General features: G+C 37.3%; 1 protein-coding gene across 5 annotated transcripts in view; it reads left to right on the plus strand.

Moving 5' to 3' along the window:
- The first annotated feature begins 156 nt into the window (after nt 1-156).
- TTLL7 (tubulin tyrosine ligase-like family, member 7) overlaps nt 157-23025 on the plus strand; it is a 70286-nt gene continuing 47417 nt past the window's right edge. For 4 of the 5 annotated variants that reach the window (XR_664022.1, XM_009333810.1, XM_009333811.1 and 1 more), the window contains exons 1-4: nt 18742-18910; nt 19066-19194; nt 20111-20232; nt 20936-21003. Coding sequence is in view for 4 of the 5 variants with exons in the window: in XM_009333810.1 (XP_009332085.1) it covers nt 18886-18910; nt 19066-19194; nt 20111-20232; nt 20936-21003 (344 nt within the window). In the remaining variant the exon portion in view is untranslated. Of the gene's footprint in view, nt 211-18741; nt 18911-19065; nt 19195-20110; nt 20233-20935; nt 21004-23025 lie in introns of those variants that run through there. The other variant, XM_009333813.1, reaches the window with a different exon arrangement.

A 23025-nucleotide genomic window follows, 5' to 3' on the forward strand; every position in this document is an offset into this window, starting at 1 on the left:
TACCTGTAGGTATTGGCAGTATTATGCAAGAAAGTCTAGAACAATGGTTGTCAATTTTTTATTTTATTTTATTGTATTTTTTTTAGAAAAACGCCCCCTTTCTATATTTCTGATGGTTTGGATACATTCCACATACTTCCAAAGGGATCTGCCCACCAATTTGGGAGTGTTAAAAGAGGCCAGGAGATCAAGCCTGTCAGCAGTTATTAGGTAATTATTCCAGTAATCTAGCAATCATTTTAGTAATCTGAGGCTCAGGTTTGCGATCAAATAAGGGTTTGTTCCCATGCTCTTCCAAAGCTGACAGTGTTAAATTGGCAGTGTAGATTAAGTTTTGGACAAGTCTGAAGGACTAGGAGATGAATTGGTCAACAAGCAGTTAGACACTGAACCATCTTGCAATCTTTTGTATAGTTAGGATTTTTTCCAAGATCTTTGTAATACTGTATGTTGATAATGAAAGCCATAAATATATTTTTGAAGGTGAAATGTGGCAGACTAATTCTGACTGCCAAATGTGCTTGCTCTGAATTGTCAGAATCAAGAAAGACTGAAATACGATTTCTTGATTTGAATCTCCATCTGTGGATAGTTATTATAAGTTCTAAAAATCTCTGTAGGATGCATATGGCAAATGAGTAATTTTTTGAACTTCCGCGTGTTCTGTGTTTTTTTTATTTTTTTCTTCCCTATGTTTTAATGTTGTATTAAGGAGTATTTTTGCATTTAATAGATACTTGCAGATGTCTCGTACAAATTGAGAACACATTATTAATTTAAGGATGGAAATCCTTAGAAAACCAGAAAATTGAAATGAAATCTTAATGTCTGAAATAGAGAAATTGCTAACATTTCCCAAGCTACCTTGCATCTACTTTTATAAAGCTTCTGTTATGTCTTAAAAAATGAGAATGACAACATGTTGCAAGATACTTTTTTAATATGTGAGTCACTAATGTTTTTTGGTTTTGTGCTATAATTTTATCAGTGTAAAGGCAGCTTATTGAAATCAACAATACTTATTTCTCATATCTGTAAGTGTCTGCAAACCTTCAGAAAATTTTGAGTGTTATTACTGCCTTGAAATGTTGTGACTTTTGGGCTAATCCTAAATCATAAAGACACCGAATTGTATCGATAGGCTTTGTATCAGTCCCTGAAGAAAAAGATGAATGCTTGTCAGTCTTCTACCTTTTTGATGAGGTATTTCCATCATCCAGAGTTGACACAGTGACTTTATAATGATCTGAGGAGGGAGGGAATGGTCGTACTTTCCTAAAAGAAGGCTAGACTATCTATGAAGACAGTGGAATTCATTTTATTTGGAAAGATGCGTACAAACTGTCAGTTAAGAAAATTCATTGCCGGTACCACAGCATACGTATTGGGGGATATTAGCTGGATTTTGGTTTTCCCTTGTGAACTTCAGAATATTTAGCCTCAGATTCGCTTTTATTTTCTGCACACCTAGGAAGTTAATTGGGGCCATTTCACTTCCCGCAGTAGGATTCAAATGGCCCTTATTAAGCATGAGGAAGCTCTTTAGAGCTCCATGAATGCTTACTTAAAACCCTGCCAGAATGGTACTTTGCAGCTACTCCTTTTGCAGACATTACAAGCTTCCTTCAAAGTTTACTGGAACCAATGAGCCTTTTTAACATTAATATTTAAAATACTAATGTATTTTAAATTTAGAATGGAATTCGCTGATGTCTGCTACACTGATGGGTAGGAGAATCATCTGTAATTGAGTATGGATACGGGAGAAAAAACATTGTGACATACTGAAGTGGTCAACCTTTGAATCTGTTGGGTATTAGAGCAAACCTTCCTGTTCCACAGTAGCACCCCTCTTGGAGCCAGAAGCTTTTTCAGATCAGGAGGTTCCGTAGTGCCTCAATCTACTGGATGCTCTTCTTCGTGGTGGTGGATGCAGGAACCTACAGGTTCTGTAGGGGTTAACGTCTTAGCTTTTTGCTTGCTCCCAATGTTCTTCCTTGCCTTCTCTCTTAAATGTTCATACAGCAGTACAAAATAGTTTTAAAATGATACCACATTGATTTATACTCATTTATTGACATTTTTGCTCTTGCCTTGAATTCCATACACCAGGAAACAAGCTCTAACATAATAGAATAAATTTTTTGTTTTGTGTTTTAAAGGACTACACAAAGCAGACATAATGGTTCTTGCCTTCAGCATCAGTCTTAATCCAAATACAGGGTCTTCAAAATGAAGACCAATGCATACAGTTGTATTATTTCTTTTCCCAATGTTAAAAATATAAGCTCCAATAGTTAAAAATGTTAAAAATATAGGTATTCATTTAAAAAATATCTTTGCTTCAAAGGTAATATTTAAGAATATAATCACGTTTCTCTGATGAGTATTCATCTCTGGGGACACAGAAACAGTACTGCTTTATGGAGAGCCCACGTTAACAACAATAATGAAAGAAATACAAAAGAAAACAACATTCTGATTTAGGACTCACTTTTCACTTTCCTTTCTGTGGAGTAAGCGGCATGCCGGTTCCCACTTGCGCTTGTATTTGGTTTTGGAAGGATATCAGATTGAAGTCTAATATGCATCTCTGCTCAAATGCAGCTTAGATGGCTGCATGACTGTTAATTGATAGAAAAACTGACTGCCTAAAAGGATGGAAGTGCTTTATGCTGCAGTTCAGAAGCCCCTTCTGGCCAGCAGTAGTAACAGAGTACTAACAGTCACTCTTAAGAAGAAAGAAAGACTAAATCCACTTTTCAAATATAATAAATGCTACAGAAAGAATTGAGTGGGGCGTGGGCTTCACAGTTAGACACAGCGATGTGTTGACAAGTTTATTTTCATCCTTGCTTAGTAGCAAAATGCTAAATATATTCTTCTTTGGTTACATTAAAGTATGTTTCCTTCCAACTTTGTCCTTGGGTTGACATGTGTTTGTTTTATTTTTAGCGCTTGAAAACCAGCACAGTAATATCCCTATAGGGTGCAGTGGAAGCATTGGAGTATAGCATGAGAAAATGAAATCAGATTCTTAATACTGAATTCATGCAGGCAAAGAGGCAAAGATCTAGATACTGTTTATGAACACAGAAAAGAGTGGACTGACAGGGCAGAAGATTGTGAGATTTGATAGGGAAATTACTCTTATTTGCTTGCTCAGAATGGACTTTTCTTGAAAAGTATAGAATAGAGCTATGTGATGGAAGTCTGCATTTTCTTTGCTTTTGTGGGCGGTTGTCATGTGTTCAGTGTTCATTGAACATTAAATTTCTGTGAATTTGTTATATTGTTTTATCTTTCTAAGCTCATCTTGGTGGGGTGGGGGGTTGGGAGAAATGTGCTAAACCACTTTGTATGAATTATTGATGGAAGAGATCTGAAAGATGTGCAATTTATTCACCCAGGAAAAACCACCCTTTTTTATTACGTTTCATTTCATGTGGCTTTTTGGAGGGATAGAATATTATCCTAACTTTTTATCTTTATGTCAACCTGAAGTCTTTGAAAAACTATAAATTACTAGTGAGCATTAACAATTAGGCATTAATTTGAATAAAAGATTTTTTTGCTTAAAAATGAACAAGAGCGATGTGAGAACATGACTTTGGTACATTTTGTACCATTTTAAAAATGGAAGCATTTTCTGTAAAGAATGCTTCTGAGGATGGAGAGGATATATTCAGCAAGTAAAATAAAGCGTTACTGCATGACGAGACAGGAATCAGTGCTGTTTTGGACTGTTGCAAGATCTTTAGTAGAGTTGGGAATCTTGTAGGATATTGACGCAGAGCAGCATCCACAAGTGAAGAAATAGAAGAAAAGTGAGGGTACTATATAGAGTTAGATATGAAATTCTGGACACCAGTTGAGAAATGATGCAGTTAATGACCCCAAGCAGTGGGTTAAAAAAGCCTATATATTACTTTCCTCTGTTGCCTCTGGGTATGAAGAGAAAATGAAAGGACATTGTGGCCTTTCTGCCAAAAGCAACACTCAGGAATACAAACATATAGGAAGCAAGTATTTGATATTTTCTGAGAAAATGAAATAAAATTTATGAGAACTGAAAAGAAAAAAAGAAGATATATTCTTGTGAGTAGGTGTTTGGGAATGTCTGATGCAGACAGTCAGCACACCATTTAGTTTCATTGATAAAGAAGAAATATCTCGCAGCTAATCGTGGGACATGCATGCATAACGCTGTTCCAGCTGTTTGAGGATAACAGATTAATGGTCCAGTTGAGGCTGATTCTCTGCAACAGCTGGATGTAAGAAAATTGGAACAGTAAGACAATCAAGACAGTGTGAGGAGGCACGGGGAAAAGTCATCTGTGGGAGGAGACTTCAGGAGAGATGTCCAGGTTTCACTACCAATTCTGTGCTTCCACAGGAAATTGTGTCTCAGTTGCACTGAGTTTCCTCCTATAATTTCCCACTGTTTCAAAGTCCTTGAATTCATCTCTTCTTCAGTTTTGGAAGATGTACCTGTCCGATCATGGCCCAAGTAGAGGCCTTAATCCTTGGTGGGTTGTTTTTTTTGTTTGGTTGTTTTTTGTTTCATTTATGTGGAGTGAGATTTTCATGCTGAGCAACTTGGACAGGATTCATCTCGCCAATGGTTATACATCCACAATCCAGATACCTGCAGCTGCCTACGCTGACTATATGTAGGCTGTCTGTGAAGGCACCCCAGAGAAACCAGCTCAAAATCTACATTGTAGGGGTCTACATTTATACAGATGAATCCACTGTTGTGTCTTTATATCTGAGGAATAAATGTGCTTGCAATGTCATCTGTGGGATTTCATTGCAGTGTGTTTCCCTACTGATTTGTATGAAAGGGAGAACCATACTTCTTATGAACCGGGGAAAATGGCAACAAACTGTGGTAGAGCTGTCGAATTTTCAGAGCCTTATTTCTTTGTACTCATGGTGCAAATATGCACATTTGTTTGATTTTCTACTTCACTTGAATGGGCAAGCAAGAGAGACATTCTCTGTGGCTCAGAGAGAACATCTGCTCTTACAATTTGTAAACTAAGAGGAGACGAATTAAGAGGAAATGTCTTTTACGTATATTGTAGCCTTTGCACATTCTGCTCCCAGCTTCATTCTACCTGTATATGATTCCTGAAGGATGGCATTACAGCTAGTAGGTCTACAACCACCTTATGTGAATATATCCTTCTCCATCTCACTAGAATCTGGCTCTCCACAATACTTCGTCTTTGTCGGACAGGTGTGACAGCAGCAGTGCAGTCGGTCTTGTCTGGCCCATGCAATGGGCCTGACTGCTGTAAAACTGACACAAAAGAATGGAGTGCAGTTGATTTCCCAGAGTTTTCTCCAGTTTTTTTTCTGTGGGGAGAAATAACCCATTTGAACAAAAGAAATTTGCAAACGTTTTATTGTCAGATGGCCTCCGTGGTCCACAGTCCACCCTTATTAAAATGTACTGAGCTGTCTGATCAGACCAATATTTTCTTGATGAAAAAGAAAAATAATATGACAAAGAAAAGTCATCTTGTGAAACGATGTCAGAAAACAATTTCTTATTGATATAAATTGACATTGTAAAAGAAAACAACCAAATTTAAGAAATGTGAATGATTTCAGAATACTACAGAAAAAAGTTATCCCAGAAAGGAAGTAATGTTTCTCTTTCCATCACTTCACGTAAGATTTCATTTGGTTTAAAAATTGCTCTATAAGGTTGTAATCCTGGCCTCACAGAAACCAAATAGGTTTGATTTAAAAACCTGAATGTCATTGGTCTAAGGCTGGAAGAGAATCATAACCATTTTTCTTATAGCAATTAATGAACTATTCATCTTCTTTAGCTTACTTCTCTGCTACTATTTTATGTTATTGTGGTCTTCACCTCTTAATTCTACATTTGGAGAAATCATTGTTCTGGTTACAGTACCTCATGTGTCTGGTATAACTATTTCCCAGTCACTGAGTCATTTTTTTCTGGTTTTAGGTTTTACTTCTCTTTAGCTTATTGTTATGACTAAATCCTACTGACTTTCTTCCCACGGCTCTTGTCACACTCTAAGTGAAGTGGGAAATAATGCATTCTTTTCTTATAACATGTATCACGCCTTTCTCTTCGCCCAAACCACAGGGAGAAAGTACCTAGAAAGGGTTAAGAAAGAGATCTAAAAAGTGCTAGGGATAGGCTAAATGGGAAGGAGCTGCTGCTGCAGCATGTCTTTCCCTGGTGTACAGTGCTGCCTGAAACTGTATCAGCTGTCAATTATTGATAGAAAAATCTGTTTCCGGAGGGCTGACTCTTCAGATAGTTTCAGCAATGCAACACTAATGGTAAGTGATTTCATTTTGCTACTTCTACTGCAGAATTATTTTAAATCTGTTACCACATCAGTGGGAGGTCCTGGTATGACTGTTTATTCTGCAGTATGTAATCTTGTCAGTTAAATCCGTGATAAATAAACATTTTGCACTCTTATCAGTAATTTGTATGTAGAAGAATTTGGTATATCATCCTGCCACATGCTGCTGCTAAGTGGTTTTTGTTTCGTTTTGTTTTGTTTTTTCACCATTGCTCTCTATTGCAGACTATGTTAATTGAAATCCATTACCTTCAGTTTGAATGCTTATGCATTCTGTCCACCACATATGTTTTGGAATGAGTTCTTTTTCCAGGATTCTTGTGCCTTTTCTCCATCCTTGAGCTCGCAGTTTATCTTTCCTTATAATAAAGAGAACTAGATGCAGGAGCATCTTCTGAAGTCTTGATCCATTAGCTAGACAAAATATGCTTCTGGAGAACAGCATGAAGCTTTTTCTGTGGTGATATATCTATATATTGCCTCCACAGTAATCCCTGTTTCTGACCCTGTGCATCCTACATGAGCTATGAAATATGAAGCACTGCCTCTAGACAGCCAAGCAGTTCTGAAAGTGATACTTGAAGCTTATAATCTTTGTTGAGAAAGAGAGAAATTCAGAGTCAACTCAGTTATTTTTAGCTGTAATTTCTACTGTACTGAAGGTTCGATTTAAATGGACTGTAGTTTTGACATGGATGAGACACGGGTTGGTCTTGTTACCAAAGAAGTCTGTGTCTTAATTAGATTCCTGAATTGTGCCACCAGCAGGGCTGTTCTGGAACTGAAACACTATGATGTATAAAGTCCACAAAAGTCAATAGAAATGTCTATATTTACTTCACTGGGCTACAGAGAAGATCCTGTTACATATGGCTTGATCTCATTTACACGATAGACTTCAGACAAATTTTGCACTTTGTATACATTTCTTCTGAATGATGGAACTGGGGAATTTCCTAGAGAAAAGCTCTTTCTTCCTTTGAGCAATCAAAGGAGCATAAAAAATTGGGAAGAAGTTTCATATTTGTGAAATAATATTCAGAGTCCTGGATCAATAACCAACTATGAATCCCAGTTTATTCTCCATTTCTTTCTGTTTGGATTATCAAATCATTCTCATTTGTACTAACACTTTGTATTAAACGTACTGGAAGATTTATTCTTCTGGTTAATAGGTGTGCTGTAACTTTTCCGTACCTTTGTATTTATAAATGGATTTGGCTCAGTTTGGTGCATTTCTTTTTTTCTTATCTGTAGTCATCAGGTAAATATAATACTCCCTGGCTACAAAAAATCCTTCCATAATATGAAGGGTGTGATATGTCTGAGAGAGTCAGAAGCACAAAACAATAAACATTACACTTTTCAGCCTAAGATAATATGATGATTAAAAAAAAGAGTGTGTGGATCACTTCTCAATCATGTTTTATTTTGGGTGGTGGTGGTGTATGTTGCTATAACATAAGAAGAAATTAATGTAGTTGTTTCTTTTGAATATTTGAAAACCAGTTAACTTTGCAGCCAGCATGTATTTGACTGTATAAGTTTATGTCTTTCTGCTTCATTAAGAATGCACCTTTAAAAAATGTAAGATTAAAGCAATGAAAAATCAAATTGAGCCCTGCTAAATGAATTGAATATCCCACTGCTCTAGCCACTGGCTGAGGACTTTTATTTCAGTACATTTCTCAAGTATAGCTCTTAACCAACACAGAATTACTTTTTAAAAAAAAAAAAAACAAAAAAACCCAACACCAAACAAACACACACTCCAGAGCCAATTGCTTTTAAGTGTTGCTTTTTGGGAGCTGACCAAGATGGATGAGGACAGGGCTAACTGTGATATTGTTCCAAACTTGGAACTGTGCTGCTGCTGTGATTAAAGTCATGAAGGCAAACAGGCATGCTTAGGGCAGTTATCTCCTCAGATTTTGGAGTTATTTTAAACTGCATTAAAAGCTATGGTGCCATTGTCAGTATGGTCTCTGTACCTCAGAGGCAATGTATGATTACACAATAAATAAACCGTTCAATACTACAGGGTTGCATCAGTAATGCTGTACTTAGCATTCAGAAGGTACATTATTCTGATCCTCTGAGTTCAAGCATATCCTGGAAAATTACTTTTTGGTAGGCTATTCTCAGGCTTTGTTCTTTTAAGCAAAAATTAAAGCTAGTGTGTATAAAACGTGATGCACTTCATTTTCCTTTCTTGTTTTGGGTATTCGAAGTATTCAATTTAGGGTCGATATTTAAGGCATGTTATTTTTCTAGGCTTTCTGACTACACACTGTATTTCTCTACAGGTGAGCAGTACATCCACAAAATATTCCTATAGTAGGATACTGGAGTCTCATCTCATTACTGGTGAGGATAGTGACTCTATTTAGATCCCCTACAATGGATAAAAATAGCGTGACACAGAGGGTTTGGAGCCAATCCAGCCTTTTAAAGGAATTTTTTATAAATTGGGTCAATTCCAGTTAGAGAAGCTTCTGAGGACTCGCATCATTTTGAAACTGCTGATTTTCTCCTGTTTTCATTTGCAAAAATATTTTCAAATCAGTGGTACCCCATTGAGCCCCAAATACTAAGCTGTGGGGAGGAAAGCATGTTTTTGCTGAAATGTTTTGTAGCTGCTGGAGTTTCTGGCTGGCTTTATCAGCTGTTTGTAAAGTATTACTAGCACTGAGTGTTGGTTGCAGTAGTCTTAGTGATACTGTAGGCCAGCTGCGAGTATTTCTGACTGTCGTTTATTCTTTACAGAGTAGAAGTATATGGCACAGTCATTAAAATGTTAGAGGTCTACCAACCCCCATAGAAGCATACAAGTATTCCCAGTGTAGCTGAGCAAATTGATTGGAAGTGTCAGTATAATATAAATAATTCGGTGATCATGTATGAGCACCTGTCTTGTACTTTCATGGTCAAGAACACTTTGAGTAGATGTTTCTTGTGAGTGCACTTGGTGGTTTATTCAGGGCCTGATTTTTGTTTAACGTTTTCACATCAGGTGCTGAAACTGCAGGCTAACGTCTGCCAATTTATATTTCAGGCTGCTGTGGGAGCGTCATCCTTGTTGCTAAACTAGAAAACACTGTTATGTGGCAGCGTGTGAGTTAGAATGATGTAACCCTCAATCAGAGTCATCATGGGCCATGTGTGATGACTGCAGTCTGCATCTAGAGATGCTGAAACAGGCCTATGAATGGTAGGCCTGTAAAATATGAGATGTAATGGGGCATACTTCATGTGGGGCTAAGGTGTGGCTCTTGCAATACACAGAGGTCTGCAGAAATTATTTTAACCACATTTGTGTTCTTGTATCCCTGAACTTGAGGCTGTTTTCACACCAAGCCAATAACATCAACTTGAAGCAAGGGAGGGAGAATTAGATGTGTGAGTGGGAACCTGCTAAAGATATCCTTTTTTTTTCCTCCTTTCTTCCCCAAGATCCTTAGTAAATTTCTCCCCAGGGGCTATTTATAATATAAGGAATCATTGTAAATGTATCAGCTTCATTAAACGATTAGCACTTTTTCTGTTCTACTAAGACAACTATGCTGATATATGTAAAATGTTAAATTGTCCTATCTTGTAGATCCCTAAGATCTCTAGCTCTTGCTAGAGAAATAAATCTTTTGAGTAGTGAATAATAGAAAAAGAAAGGAATAGTTTAATTCCAGCAGCGATTAGTGTGTGATGTACACAATTTAAAACACCCTGTGGTACATGTTGGTGTATGTTGACGTGCTGTAATGAAGAGCACGGATGGCACACTGCGAAGTCAAAAGCAGAGCAGAGGTGTTCCCACAGGTGCCACGACTCAATTCCTCTCCTGATTCTCTCTTGTTTACCCTTTCCCCTACCAAAACCACACTGTTAATGTCAGACTTCAATACTACCATTACACAAAGTCATTATTGCACATTATCATCTCTGTTTCTCATATTAGCGGCCATGGCTGTCTCACCACAAAGAGCATTGGCCCTTAGTGTGCGGCAGTCTGGCACTCAGCACGGCTTCCTGCACTCATGGTCCCCAAGACAAATCAAACAAGAGTCCTTCAAATGTTTGTTTTAACGGGAATGCTTTATTTGAGGTGGCAGGGGTCCAGCCCTCCTATGGGTGGTAGGTGTCATGCCACTCAGCTGTCGCTTGCAGAGCTGATGTGGCCAATGCACTCTAATGTAGTGTATGTTTCTAGGCTGAAAATGCCTAGATCATTCCAACGCTATTTTAAAGGAAGGTGTAATGATGGTGTTGCTGAGGTAGGTAGTTACAATAAATAGAGATGGGTTTCCATTCAGCAGTGTTCGGTGGAACTTATTGTGATTAAGGGCTAGGAATGTTTTCTGTTCTACAGTTAGTGAAATGCTGTCCTGCTGACAGATTTATGGTGTTATCAACAGTTACTGAAGTGGTGAACAGTAGTACGAGACCTATGCATTGTCTATGCTTTTTGCTGACAGAGAGTAGAACATTAAAGCTGATTATTTTTTTAGCAGTGAGTCATGCAGACATATATTTTCTGAAACTAAGATTATACTGTATAAAAACACGGTTGCACTTTGGGTTGTTTGGGCTATTTTGTCAGTATTTTTCCTTGCCATTATGAATGCTAAATGATGTTTATTAAAAGTTCCCTGCATTTTATTTATGAATTACTGATTTGTAAGTCATACAGGTTCTTTTCACTTGCCTTGTCAATTAATAGATTTCCTATGTTTTACTGAACAAGAAAAAGGTTCAAGCATTGTCCTTTTTATTGTAGTCTTCTAATTCTGTCTGGCTTTTTTGATGTCCCTCTTTCGATATTCAGAACATAACTATGAAACTCTATACTCAATTTGCTAACAGTCTGAAATATGTTATCACATTAGAAAGGGCTTTTGAAGGGTGAGAATGAGCCAACAGATAGTCACATTGTGTGCTCTGCTATGAAAGACACTTTGGAGGTCATTTTTTAAAGAGAAAATCAATCTTCAGCTTTGAAAGCTTTGACATTGATTTAAATTTGGCCAAGGATTTGAAATTTCCTTTTGGAAAATGGATAAACGCAAAAAGAAGCAATATTGCTTCAAGACAACACTGAAAAGAAAAAAACTGCTTCTGTGCCCGATTCTGATCTCTGTGTATTGTGATTAGGAAGTGATTAATTCCTGTGAAACACTCATGTTGTGACACTTCCACCATCTTAACAGCTTCTAATACATTTCCTGTTTTCTGAATCAGGGGTATATACTTTCCATTTCATAGACGTTTTGTGATAATAAACAATGAAAAAGCCCAACCCAAAGCTGTGAAGTGCCAAGTCAGGAAAGACCAAAAGAAAATCTCCCATGAGCTAAGACTGCAAAGTTCCCGAGGCTCTGTGCCAACACGTGTGGCTGAGCGTCGGAGCTGGCACTGAAGGGTTGTCTTCTGACCAGACTCCAACCATTTTAAGATAACACACCTTTTATGTTCTCCAGCAAAAGATACAGGTTCAGAACTGTGATGCAGACTCTGTTTTGCATTGTGTTTTGAGGGTAGACTGGAAGGGTCAGGATAGTTTATGCTTTCAGTATTACTAAATAGGCGTTGTAAAATTATGTTTATTATATAAGCTGTGTTGCAGAAGGCTAAGACTGATTCTAGGGCCTTTACTGATTGGGGTCTTGAGTGGGAAATGGCAGTTGTAAGGTTAAACTCACGATAAAGTAACTGTAACTTACGGATTCAGAGGTAAAGTGCTGTTACCACAGCTTGGCTTGGTCATTTTGGTAGTTCAGAGAAATTTTGGAAGTTTTAGAAATGCTGTCCGTTTGGATAAACTACTTCAGAAAATTGTTTTACAGAACTGCATGATTCAAAAAAGTTTTTAGTTGTGTAAATCATGCTGTTTGTATTCTTGTGTACCTTGTAGCTGTCCATTTAGCAAATCAAACACCTGAGAACTCTGTACATTCACTTTATCTGAAAGAACTGCTGAATAAACATCTCGTCTCATTTGATGATGAGAGCGAAGGCTGTTGAAATTAATAGATTTCCTTTGACTTCAGAGTATTTTGAACCAAACCCTAATGTGTATGCATTTTTAAGCCAGCTGACAGATACCCTTTTAAAAACAAGCTTATCACTTTGACACATTGAGCCTCAAAATGTGGATTGCTTTTTGCATCTAGAATTTCTCTGTAGGAGTGAGAACTTGCCACCAAATTGTTTTTTTAGCATGTTACAATAAAAGTGCTCAGCTATGCTTGGTTGTAGCTGGAACACTTCAACATACGTTTTGTCAAGACACATATTAAAAAAAATCATGAAAGGGTATGATGCTTTTAATTCTGCAGTTTAATTACTGCAGTTGTTATTACCTTGCTATTTGAGGGTGGTAGCGAAGAAGGCATTTTTCTCTATTGTAATTTCTGTTAATGTCTTAATCTCATTTTGAATCTGCATTTTATAGCTTAATTCCAGATCAACAGTAGATTATAGTTTTGTATAACTGTAATAAATAGCAGACCCCTCACTATGGCGTATCCAGACTTTCACAGTCTAAGATCTAAGGGAGCAAAAAACTTATTTAGGTCAGACTGAAAAAAAACGGAACTCAGATGTTTGCTAGGTCGATGCTCTGAAGACTATTGCCACTCCTTTCATTTTCAAGTATCTGTGAAATTTTTGTTATTTTAATTTTCCAGCTAATTGGGGAGTGGGGATTGCAGCGCTGTGATGTTGTCCTTCCATCCCTATGGTCATCTGCCAAGTTCTGTAACTATACCTTCAGTGTGTCTCCATTTCAGAGTGAAAGCTCCATATATCAGGAGCTTTATGGATTTCTTCCCAGCTATTGTGCGTTTCCAGACACTTTTGACAGCACTGAGTAAATGGCACTAATGGGCTCAGAGGAAAGCGGTCTGCTAGTTTTAAAATCTATTCTAAAATATTCCACTGTTGGTGAGTGATTACTTGTCTGTACACAAAGAATGCAGGAAATGAAAATAAAACTGACAGTCTAGTGTTTGTAGCATTTCACCTAGGTAAATACAAAGACACTTAAGAGATGTTAGTTGTCTTTGAGAGGTCTTGTCATATGTTCCATGGCTTAAGCTCTGAAGTCATGTTTTCAGTTCGTATATGGAAAGTTAAGCACGTGCATAGGCCATGGAGCTTTTCAAACTGGTCACCAGTAGTGTCACGATAGCTAGAAAGGAGGAAGAGGTTCACATTAAAAACAGTGCATTGAGTGATAGAGTGTTGTCTCTGCTTTGGAACATGGAGTGTTTTGATAGTAAATGATTCTACCATTCTTAATGCCTAAATCTATTAGATTAAATCTATTTTAAATGTGCATATGCAGTCTTGTCTCTTTTTGTTAGGGTACACAGTAGTGGTTTCGTACTTACTGGTGTGATCCAAGTTAGCTTGAAGAATCTCATTGATTTGAGTGTTCTTTGGAATAGATTCTCAAGCTGCACCACTTTAAGTTTGAATTTGACTCCCCCTTCTCTATTTCGATCTGATGAATTCAACCTTTTTCTGGCATGCTTACTTTTTGGGGAAAAAAAGGGGTTGATGGCATGCAATTCCTATTTAGAGATTAAAAATAACCTTTTCAGCTCACACTGCATCAGGATGTAAAGTGAAGGATCGTGAAAGGCAGAGGTCACCTGTGAGTAGTATGGAGCAAATAACTTAGGAAATGAGAGGGATTTGTTCAAAAATACTTCTATATAGTCTAGGCCAAAAGAATATTTTTCGGTCAATTTACTAACTTCTTATGATACACTTAATTTGTGTAACAGCAAAAAATACTTTCAATTTTTTCTTTTCTACAACATATTACAACTTGTTATCAAGGAAACATTAACTATGAAACCACTTCTTTCCACTGTCCCCTGCTCTTCACCCAGGCACCCTCGTACCTTGCTTAGACTGTTCCTTTAGATGGACTCAAGCATCTGCTTTGGTCCCTGTCTGTGTGCAACACTTCCATCTCCAGCAAGAGTACCTTACCTCTGCTGTCCCTGGAGGAAAAAAGCTCCTTTTTATTTTTTCTTTTTTCCTTTTTCTTTTTCTTTTTTTCTTCTGTCTCTTTCTAGAACAGGATTGTATGCAGTGTACCTCTCTTGCTGGCTCTCTCACATCTCACACCTTTGCCAGGCAACAGTAAAGATAACATCTCATCTTTTTTTTCGCCGTAGAACACTTTTATTCAAAGTGCTTGTTTGTATAACAATGTGCTAACCTGATGAAGATGCCTTCATTTCTTCTTCACAAGTCTTTCTCCATTTATAGGTTAACCATTTTTGTTCAGCCACCCTTGAATCAGTATGGGTGAGCAACAAACTTTCACCAATTTGTGTGTATCACTATTTCAGGAGGGAAAAGGTATGTACAGCAGGAACTGCGATCCTTTTCTGTCTGAGTGTGAATTCAGAGATTCCCGATAGCTGACTTGCCAAGGTTAAGAAAGCTCCGTCAGTCCCAGTTTGGAAATAGAATACTTTCTTCCATGTTATTAAAAGCAATCTCTTAGAAAGAGGTCTTTCAGGTAGGTTGCTAGAGGGATACGCCTCTACATCATTGTAGCTGAATGCAGGTTATAGGTTATGCTTATTTTATAAGTAAAAACTTGTCACAGTTATAAGAACTGACTCGGAATTTGATGTATTCATAACCCGACAATGCTGCTGCCATTACTGTTGCACGATCCGGTGGGCCCTGCAATAAGCTTTGCCCTGTACCTTGCGATTCTGTCGGGGCAGCAGAGGCTGCCCGCAAAGTGGTCTGCGCTGCAAGTCTTTTTCCTGCAGCATGCCTGAGACGACTGTGCCCTGACTGGGAGTAGGGCTGGGCAATAATAACAAATCAAGAGATGTGAGCTAGAAAAATGTGCCTGGGGAGGACCCAGGTCAGAGAATGAAGTAACTCTGGGGTGATCTCTGCTGTATAGAAGTCAAAGAGAGGAAAGACGTGCGGGAGCTTGTGGCTGCAGGGCCCGCGGCATTGCAGTGTTGCATCTCAGTGCTCTGTCAGTGTGCGCCCCTCTCCTTCCAGCTCCCTCCCCTCAGCAACAGCCCTCCGTTTATTGCTCTCAGAGATGTATTCCTGTCTCTCCCAAGTGACCCATTCCCCCAGTTAGAGAACTGCTCATCTAAAGTGTAGTCTGAGGAACAGTTGCGTTTACTTGGGAGGATTGCAGCTTCCTCAGTAGCCTGGTCTTAAGTTTTCCTGCTGCGGAATTGGAACTTCTCGTGGTACTGCACTGGGGACATACAAAGCATGGAGGTCTAAGCAGGAGGAAGTCTACTGCTCCCATGGCTTAGCCTACAGCTCACAGCTAGTGCTCTGGGTAATGTATTCCCCCAGATGAGATGCTGTACCTCTCATCTGTCACTTGACATGGTGGGAAGAAAAGCTGAGACTGTCCAATTTCATTGGACCTGTATTTGCCCTTTGGAAAGGAGATGGTTCCAGTAGGAACAAAGGAAAGGACTGCATCCTATGTAAAATATTTTGGAAAACTGCTTCTGATTTAGAACTGCTGGTGTTTTGGTATTCAGTGAAATGGTTGTTTGGAGATGGGCAACTTAAAAGAAGTGAAGCAATTGTAAAACAATTTTGAATTATTATATACAAGCTTAAGGCAGACTACAGTTTATTGGCATAGGACAATGCTTGTGAAAAGTCAAAATCCTAGAGAAAGTTTGAATACAGAGTACAGTAATGATCCCTTTTGTCTTCGAAGAATTCAGTTTAAATCAGGATTTGACAAATAGACTGCATGTGTCTGTAACAAGATTTGACATCATTAGAGGAGTGCACGCTTCAGCTGTGATGATGAAAATTATGTCATCCATAATCTTGTCAAGAAAACAGTTACTTCAATGATCAGTTTGCAGAGATTTTTGTGGGAGTTAGTCAGTCCAATTACTTTTGTTTTCCATATGGTCAAACTACTAATTGTCCATAGAAAACTCCAAAGTTGACCATAAATCTTTGCCATCAACTCATGTATGTGTGCTAAAAAGTTGACTGGTTGGAAGTCATGGATCTCGAGTGTTGGCGCTTTCCATTTCAACCCAAAAGAGTATTCTCAAAAGAGTAGAATAGTTTCTATATAAAGAAAAAAGGTAATTCAACAACGTAGTGCAGTTTGGAGCTTTATGGTCCATCTTCAGAATACAATGTGTTATAGTTAACTTTGGGCAGATATTTTTCTGTGATTATAAGCAGAATGAGAGCACTATGAGCTGCTTGGTTTTTATTACCATATCATAGCTTGTAAATCATGCTGTATTAGTAAGGGCTGGCATTTCTCATGGGGAAATATTAGTCGTCTTGACATTCTTCCAAATTTGTTAAAAGTTTTTAGCCAGTGCAGCGGAGGAACAACTGCTAGGCATTTGTGGATGTACATAGAAGTCCTTAATTGGCTAACAGACGTACTTCAGTATTATTCCCAGGAACTAAACATGTCGTGTACTTTGGTGGTATTCTTAGCTTGAGAAACAGATAACATGCAATATTCAGTGAGTCATTGTGCCCGGCACCGCTTTTCCTTCACAGTGGTTTTAAGGAGGATGAATGCTTTTCTTTCCCATCTCTGTGTCTAATTTTGGTACGCCAGCGGGCAGGAGGACTTTCAGGCCACCTTCTCAGATGATGGCATCCAAAACATTGAAACTTCAAAATGACCTGCCAATTTTAGTTCAACTTGGGGGGATTTTCTTAGTGAGTTCTGGTTCAAAGGTATGGCTGGGAGTTACTGCTATGCTGTCGAGCATTGTATCTGTGTATAAAACATCTCCTGTTCTTACTTCTGGATAAATACACAGGGTCACGTTTTAGTGTTAATTTGTGGCACTCCACTAAATGGACACGAGGGAGACTTGGTTATCTTATTGCAAAGCAGAATTTGGCCCCTAGTACATTGGTGACAGTAATAAAAGAACCATAATCTGTTCTTTTTATCCTTTTGTGTTAATGGATTTAATATCCATTTGTCTTGAAATGGATTTAAGCGTAAATTAAAAAATGGAATTAAGGGTAAATTTCTGTCTTGAAAGGAAATAAGATCTTGCAGCTCAAGGTATCTGCTTTTATATTTTCTTACCAAGAGGGTGACTTGTCCAGAATATAATTGTATCTCTCTCTTTTTCTCTCTGACATGCATGTACACACACACAAATAAAAAATGAGGATTTATAAGTAATGTTTTGGTAACTTTGCTAATGCACATCTTGTCCAATCTTATGACCAAGTATGTTTCACATTGTAAGTCATGGCTGAATTTGACTGTACTGTAATTTATAGCAGAAGAAATTCCTCATGCTCTATATAAAGCTATTTAAAATAAGTTTTGCAATCACCACAAGTGGCAATATAAACTAACCTAAAGCTAGTGTAAGGAACTTTAGCCACACATATAATTGCAGAAAAGAAATGAAAGCATTTTAAAATCAGTAACTTATATTTTATATGTTTTGAAAACTCATAGATTTGTTTGAGGCATCCTGCCAAAGACAGCATTTGTTTCCTTGCAGACCTTGTTATAACAGTGCTGCATGCCTGAAGTCATGCAGCAGTGTGTTTAGAAGCATCTTATTCCTGAGGTTTTTTCCTCATATTTTAGCCCATTGTTCTTATGTGCTTAAGCTGGACCTAAAAAACTTTATAGTATGTGGGATTTTCACATGTGGTAGTATATTCACAGAGGAAAAAATTTGAAATTTTGCATCAGTGTAGACATGAAAAATAGCATTCTATGCAAACAATTACTCATTTTAGAAACTGACAATTTAGGTATTTGCCAAGCCAAAGTGTTTTTGAAATTATGTCTGTTGTGTCGTGAAGTGGTCGTGAAACTGCAGCCATGTGTTACCAAGTGATTATTGGACAATTGCTTTAAAAATGTTGAAAAATGAAAAAGTGGAAAAAGATTATTAAGGTGATTTCAGTTATGTCCCATTTGGTACCTGAAAACACATAATACAGTGTGTCTGATTTTAAATTTTTAATTAAAATATGGTTTAAAATTGCTATAAATTCAGTGAGCTTTGTGGAGATAAAAGTTTGCAGTATTGATTGAATTCAGTGTTACCTATTTTCATGCCCAAAATCTCCCATACACAAATGAAGATAAGAAAATGAGGTAATACAATCTCATTTCGAAAATTAATACTGCAAAACTATTTTTCCCAGAAACAAAACGATTGAATTGTAATGAACAAAGTTTTGTATTTACAATAACTTGATCAATCTTTTAAAATAAGCATTACTTTTGACTTCTTATTAAAAGCATTTCCATATTTATTTTTCTGCCGTTTATATTTTTTCAGGATTTCTCTATAACGAAGTTTCTCTTCTATTTTTTTTTAACACAGATATCTATCCATTCCAGAACTAATATTTGCTACAACCAGAGACTGAAATGGTATGACTGGAGCTTTAAATAATTTGGCTTTGACAGCTCCATCATTTTCTGAGAACTTGGGAACAGAATTTGGGCTCTGCTTCTGCACTATCCTAGGTTATAATGCCATCCTTGCCTAATGAGGGAGGTATGCTAGTCTTGGATTTTTAATGTAGCCTGTTAATTATTCAATATGCTTGTACCTCTTAAGTTGCAACAGCGTAAATGTTTGTATTTTTAGTTCATTTGTATACATTATTTGAGATATAAAGTTGTTGATAGTTACAACGTTATTTTTCAAAGATAACCATGGAACCGCTCCTCTGACTTTGAGTTCAGAACTACCCTATCAAAGCATGATTAAAAGAAAAGTCAGAAAGAAGAAGAATGGAGTCATCACTGCAAACGTCGCTGGCACAAAATATGAAATTGGTAGGAAGCTACATATTTCGTTTTCATCCTAATAGCCATTGACGTGAGTGAATTACTAACTAATGGACTAAGTTAATGGACTTTGCATCAAGCTGACAGTGAGACGTTTCCAGAGGATTTTCTTTTGTAAGAAACCTTTGTTCTTTTTTTGTAACATTGAGTTGATAGCTTTGAACACTGTGCATCTATTACTCCCCATTTGTTACTCGGGGAAGGGCCTTGAAATGCAAAAACTTAAGTAATCAAGAAGGCTGTGGAAAAACCCTCTAATTATGAATTACATATGTGTTTAGAAGTTTACTTAAAGCCTTGAAACAGGAACAGCATAAATTTAATGTTAAATACCCTAATTATTATACAGAGTTTCTCAATAAAATCTACTAATGTTTTGTATTTTGATGCTTGGGACTACTACAGAAAAATCTTTTCTCCTAGAACCTGAGTTATGCCTGACACATAATCAGTCTTTTCTCTTTTTTTATGTTAAAATAAAGTAGGCATTTGCTTTTGTAACTACTGTATCTTGACTAAGGAGGCATTCTTGTCCCCTGTCTGCAGTGACACTTATAGTCATCACTGTTTTAAAATTAACGTATGTGATAGCTAAGATTAAGTCTAAAAGCCATGCAAGTGGACTTTTACTAGATGATTGTGGAATGCCCTGAAGCTCTTCACAGTTCCCATCAGTGGTTGTGCTCTGATTCCAGCCTCAGTGCAAGGTGCTATAATGTTGTAATGACAGGTTTGCAATAAACTGATGGAAATATTGCAAGATAAATAATAGCTTGCATGCTAACATTGTTCTCAGACAAAGGGTTGACTATTGGAAGTGTTTAAAATCTTAATTTTTAAAATTTTGAAAATGAATCTATTTTAGAGATTCAAAATGTTCCTTAAGTATGTGATTTCTCCGTAGTACGTGTAGTAATACGAGAAATGGGATTTGTGAAAACACGTGATGAAGATGAAACAGCTAATCTTATATGGAGTGATTCTGCTGTGCAACAAGAGAAGATTGCTGAACTGCGGAACTATCAGGTAGAGTGGTAGTTAGGATTTCTGACATGTTTCAGTAAACTGTTTCACTCTGAAGCATTCAGTAATGTGTCACTTTTGGTCAGTTACATTTGTACGGAGAGGAAAAAAAAAAACCCCACAAAACACCACCAACCAGACTGCAATAAGGCTATACCACTACATATTTTAAAATCCTATTCTCTTCTCCAGAGTTATTTGTTCATACCGCTTGGAATCTGGTGTTTAAATATTTGGGGCTGTTCTTTCATGCTTTTGTCTGCCAGTTGGGTGTTGTGAATGATCAGAGTTTGAAAGAAGATGCAAAACTTCATTTATAAGTTGCTCATAAGCTTTTAAGCAGTAAGTTAACAAGCAGAGCTCTCTCCACAGTTTCTGTGGATAAATAATTCCCTTTTTTACCATTACTTTGTGATAGCATTCTTTGTTCCTAGATAGCTTTGTGAATAAGAGTATGATAGTCTCCTTTCATGTCTGAAATGAAATCACTGGGCATACTCATGTTGGTGGAGGAGAATACAACTTACAGTATCTTTAGTATTGCTAAGAATACATAGTATAATGTAAGATATTATTTTAAATTATTTATATGTAACACTAATTATGTTTACCTGCGCATGCAGTTGAACGTTTTAAATGATTGTATTAGGTATGCCAGGAAAACTAAAAAAGTACCAACTAACTTTCTTTTTTTCTTCTTCCTCAGAGAATCAACCATTTTCCAGGAATGGGAGAGATCTGCAGAAAGGATTTTCTGGCAAGAAACATGACTAAGTAATCTTTCTTTTAATATTAAGAAGTTTTTCAGCCGTAGTATTTAATGCAGTACAATACTGAATTATTGCTTGTAAGGTTTGTTTATTTTTACTGAGAGGCTATGAGAGGACCAAGAATAATTTCTGAAGTTCCTTAATAACTTTGGCTTTGGTCTTGGATCTGTAGCATCCGAGTGGGCTACTGTATCTCTCCAGTTGACTTCAGCGGAAAATGATGTGGGTTCAGTTCTCTGTCTACGCATTGCAGAATGTAGGAGAGCCGTAAATTACTGTATAATACACTTAATACATAATACACCCAGGCATATATCCTGTAATGGTAGAACAGAAAAAATAACTAGTATGTGGATGGATATTGTTTGTTTAAAATAATCAATGACTGTATTTTGTGTATATCAAATTTAAAAAATGTGAAGTATCTTACTCTTTATATAAGCAATAAGTCAGAGAGGCTCATTTGTCTAATTATAAATTCTCCTCACTCTAGTGGAATAACTGGGTTCTGAGGCATTATCCTAGCTAAGAATCTGTGAGTAAGACCTGTAAGAAAACGATACTAATGATTCAACAGCCTGGTAATAAGGAAAAGTTTATGGATAAATGTGTGTGAATATTTTGATTCTTCTAATCTAAATTAGTTTAAAGAGCAATTACTAATAGAGTTAATCTTTTGGCCCCCAACGTTACCTACACTGCATTTCCTGTTACCAGAAGAAAATTTGTTTTCATATATTAATGTTGTTAATGTGATATCTCCTCTCTCTCGCTCTTTCTCTATTTCCTTTTCTGTTTTGTGACTACGACACATAGCATGTAGAATGTATGCAACTATTATGATGCAAATATTACGTGCATTGCTATGGTGTCTACATGTCCTGCGTGTGGGCCAGAACTCCCTTGTGTCAATACCTGCTACGCAAGCACTTTTTACTGCCTCTTCCAGACTTAAACTCTAAGTAAAAATGTAGAGATAGCACAGGGAGGCAAACAGCTATTTGGAGAGGTCCTGGAAACAGTGGAACAACATAGGTCAGTCTGGTAGGCAGTGGTATCCCTGTGTATTGCTACAGTGCTGTGATTTTAAAAAAATGTGCAAAATGGACAAAAGGCTCTTGTTATCATGCACACATTGTTTTCAAATATAGTCTGATTATATGTATATTCAACCTACTGAATTCTGAGTTTGAGACACAGTTTAAAGGTACTCAATGTGGAGTTTGCACATATTATAGATAAGATGGGAATAATTTCTCTGGTATGATAACTCTGGGTCAAACTTTCTCTGGTACGATAACTCTGGGTCAAACATATTTATGTTGTGACTTCACTTAATATCAGTAGATATAGCAGGGTTTTAATCAGTCTGTTTTTTGCATACTCGCCTCACAATTCAATACTTAGTATTCATAATTCATAAAAATCAAAAGGATATGCCTTGAGACTGCTTGTGAAACAGACGTATGTATGTGAAATCACAAGTCAGTTGCGATACATGGTTGGGCAGGCTCTTGTCTGTAGGGTGGAGGATTTTGTTCCACACAACTGCTGTTCTGTCTTAAAATTTATTTGAACAGGATAGTGCAGAAACACTAATTCTGTTCTCTTGCTTTTCTGCTGCATGCAGTCTTTTCTATTCCTGATACTGACTTGTACAGATAGCTGTGGGTTTTTTACTGTTGAGAGTTCATGAAACGATTGCTGAGAATTTGTGGAGAGTAGACTTCTTTTTCTTCTACCTTTGTTGTTATACTGATCTCACCCTTGCATTTTATGCAAGCTGTTGGGAGTGGAGTGAAAGAACAAATTTACCGGACTCTGAGAGGCAAATGCTATTCAGGAGGAATTGCACTTCAGGAATTCCTCTTACAGCCAATATCCAGGCATTCTGGATCATAGGACAACGTGGTTTTCACATGTCGAAGGGTGGAAGGGAGCGGTGTAGTATGTAGCGTGTGTAATATGAAAGAAGACAACCCAGCACAGTAAGCGTAGGGACACAGAGTAATGGAACAGATAGAAG

Source organism: Pygoscelis adeliae, unplaced genomic scaffold (assembly GCF_000699105.1).
Source record: "Pygoscelis adeliae isolate BGI_AS28 unplaced genomic scaffold, ASM69910v1 Scaffold10, whole genome shotgun sequence".
NCBI classification, from domain to species: domain Eukaryota; kingdom Metazoa; phylum Chordata; class Aves; order Sphenisciformes; family Spheniscidae; genus Pygoscelis; species Pygoscelis adeliae.